We start from the raw sequence: 2,651 nt of genomic DNA on the forward strand, positions 1-2,651 counted from the left end.
ACACACACAGAGAGAGAGAGGGTAGGTTTGCCACCTATCACATTTCTAAATTCAATGTCGGTATCCCTGATCCCCTGGGGGAGTGCAAAAAATATGTAATGTAATTTGGGACAGGGTACAGGTGCTACAATAGGCCCCACTTCTGTTTTTAATAATACAGGTATGAAAGCAGAGACAGTGAAGATTAATCAATTAATTTGCTATTGTTTGTTGGTGATACCTTATTTTGGTGCCCATTAAACAAGCCCTTTTCCTTAATGTAGTACTCCTTTTACAGCAATCAAGACTTCTTAAGAGTTTAGTCATATCCAGAATGATATTGAACTCATAATCAAAATTTAAGATATATTACTGGCTAGCAACTGTGGCTATAATTTACAGCATTTAGTCATTACTAATTTAAGCTCATCTTGTGTATGTTTACATGCAGATTGCAGTATCAATTTTCTGTTTATTTCCTGTAAATAGGGAACTAATGATAATAAATTCTGAAATCCTACAATCTTAAACTTTTTTATTAAACAGCCTGACAAAGAATACAGCAGTTATATCTCATAAACCTACACTGAAAAAATGCTACACTTCCTTGCCCAACACCAATGCTTTAAACAAATCAAAATCCTTTCATAAGAATGACTTCAGAGCAGACAAATGGAACAAATAGGAATTACTCTATGTACAGTACCTGAAAACATGTCATTACTATCACGCTTCCTTCCAAGATTGCTTAATGTTTTTAGGATAAAGTCCAGGGGTCTTACCTTAAAGTACTTGACAGTCTTGACCTTCAGCTCAAGAGTTGCATCCTCATCGCAGAGCATGAGGGTGCGGGGGTGTTGCTGGAATGCTGATACTGTCCACATGTGGTTGACCCCTTCCTCAATAGCCATGTGAAGGGCATAGGCCTTGTGTGATCCTGTGATAAGGATCATTACCTGCAGGAATAGGTATATTAGGGAAATCATGCTAATTCTATTCAGAAAAATTATGCACATGGAAAAGAAAAGAATCCCAACTGTTAATGCTTCCTAGTCCCTACCACTGACTCCTTCCCCCTTCCATGTTCATGCTAGTCTGGGTCAGCTAGCCTGATCAATTTTCTTTCCTCTCATGGATAAGGAGTGTGTAGTGCTCCATACAAATTTCTTCTGATTGTGCTGTGTTGCAGTGTGTTTGGATCTTTGGTACTTTTTATTCATCAATGTCTTTAGAGGATAATGAGTGATCAGTGTATCATTTCTATGAAGATATTCATTAACCTCTTCTCATAACCTCTTCTCATTCATCAAAGATGAATGAGAAGAGATTTGTTGTAGGATCTTTCTTTCATTGTTACCCTCTCAAGATATCACACATGAACCAGTCTGACACATGGAAAACATGTATTTCTCTGTCTCATGAGGTCTGATGAAGGTATCTCCTTTTATCTTATTTTCTTATGATTTTGCTAGCTGCTTCAGACCAGGAAGAGGGAGATGGGATTGTTGGCAAAAACAAGGGTAAGGTTCTTCTGTTTCCCACAGACAGAATAAGCTGCACTACTTATGCTACATAATTTCTCACTTGGGTTGATTCTGATCAGCTGAAATGCTGTTGTGCTGATAAACCAGACCTTTGTCTACGAGCTCATTAGAAAGAAAATCTTAGTTCTGCATCCATCAAGCACCTGATGATGATAACAATGTTACAAACTATCTGAAAACATCCTATATCATTTACCTCTCTGGCATCCATAACTGTCCCAACACCCACAGTAAGGGACTGCTTTGGCACTTTTGACATGTCATTGTTAAAGAAACGGGCATTGGCAGTGATGGTCTCTTGGTTGAGTGTCTTGACACGGGTTCGTGACACAAGGCTAGAGCCTGGCTCGTTGAAAGCAATATGGCCATCTGGACCTATACCTGAAATAATACAAAAATATTCAAAATATGAACATGTAACACTTAAGCCAGTAACAACAGGTGTCCTACATATGAGACACTGCGGGGGAAAAAAAAAAAAAAAAAAAAAAAAAATTGCTGGGCGGCCCACCAGTGTGACGCTGTATTGGGGCCCGCGCTATGATGCAGCAGTGGGCCGCAGCCGGCGCACAGGGAGAGTCTGGGCAAGCCACCTGGAAACTTTTATTTTCGGCTTCAAAATACACCGGCGATAATGGGTTAACAGTATATACTTACATCCTTAAAAAAGAAAATGTTACTACAATGTGTTTTCAAATCATCTTCTGACTGAGGACTGAGTACATACCTCCCATAAACAACTCAATCCCACCAGCCTCCTTAATCTTCTGCTCGTACAATTGGCACTCTTTCTCGAGGTCCTGTGCATTGCCGTCCAGAATGTGTGCATTAGCAGGGTCAATGTCTATGTGCTTGAAGAGATTCTCCCACATGAAGGTGTGATAGCTCTGGGAGTGGTCCCGTGGGATACCTAGAATTGGAGTTGTTATTTCAGCTTCATATAGAAGACAGACAGCAGATGGTCTTTATAAGGAATATTCATATCTACATTGATTTAAAATTGAGCAACTATCTGTACTTGCATAGGGTGTACTTTTTAACCCATTGAACATGTCAGGTTAGGATAGGTCATACATTTGTATCAAGAGACTGTTGGAACTACCCAAGATCTATACAGATGATGATAAT

At 39.5% G+C, this 2,651-nt stretch overlaps 1 protein-coding gene across 1 annotated transcript in view; it reads right to left on the minus strand.

The window, feature by feature from the left end:
- Oscillin (glucosamine-6-phosphate isomerase Oscillin) overlaps positions 1–2,433 on the minus strand; it is a gene marked incomplete at its 5' end in the record, with an annotated part of 9,647 nt that extends 7,214 nt beyond the window's left edge. The window contains 3 exon segments of the mRNA XM_070130476.1: positions 762–935; positions 1,720–1,904; positions 2,251–2,433. Of these exon segments, the coding sequence (XP_069986577.1) occupies positions 762–935; positions 1,720–1,904; positions 2,251–2,433 (542 nt within the window).
- Positions 2,434–2,651: the final 218 nt, after the last annotated feature.

The sequence above is a fragment of the Penaeus vannamei genome, chromosome 15, assembly GCF_042767895.1.
Source record: "Penaeus vannamei isolate JL-2024 chromosome 15, ASM4276789v1, whole genome shotgun sequence".
NCBI lineage: Eukaryota > Metazoa > Arthropoda > Malacostraca > Decapoda > Penaeidae > Penaeus > Penaeus vannamei.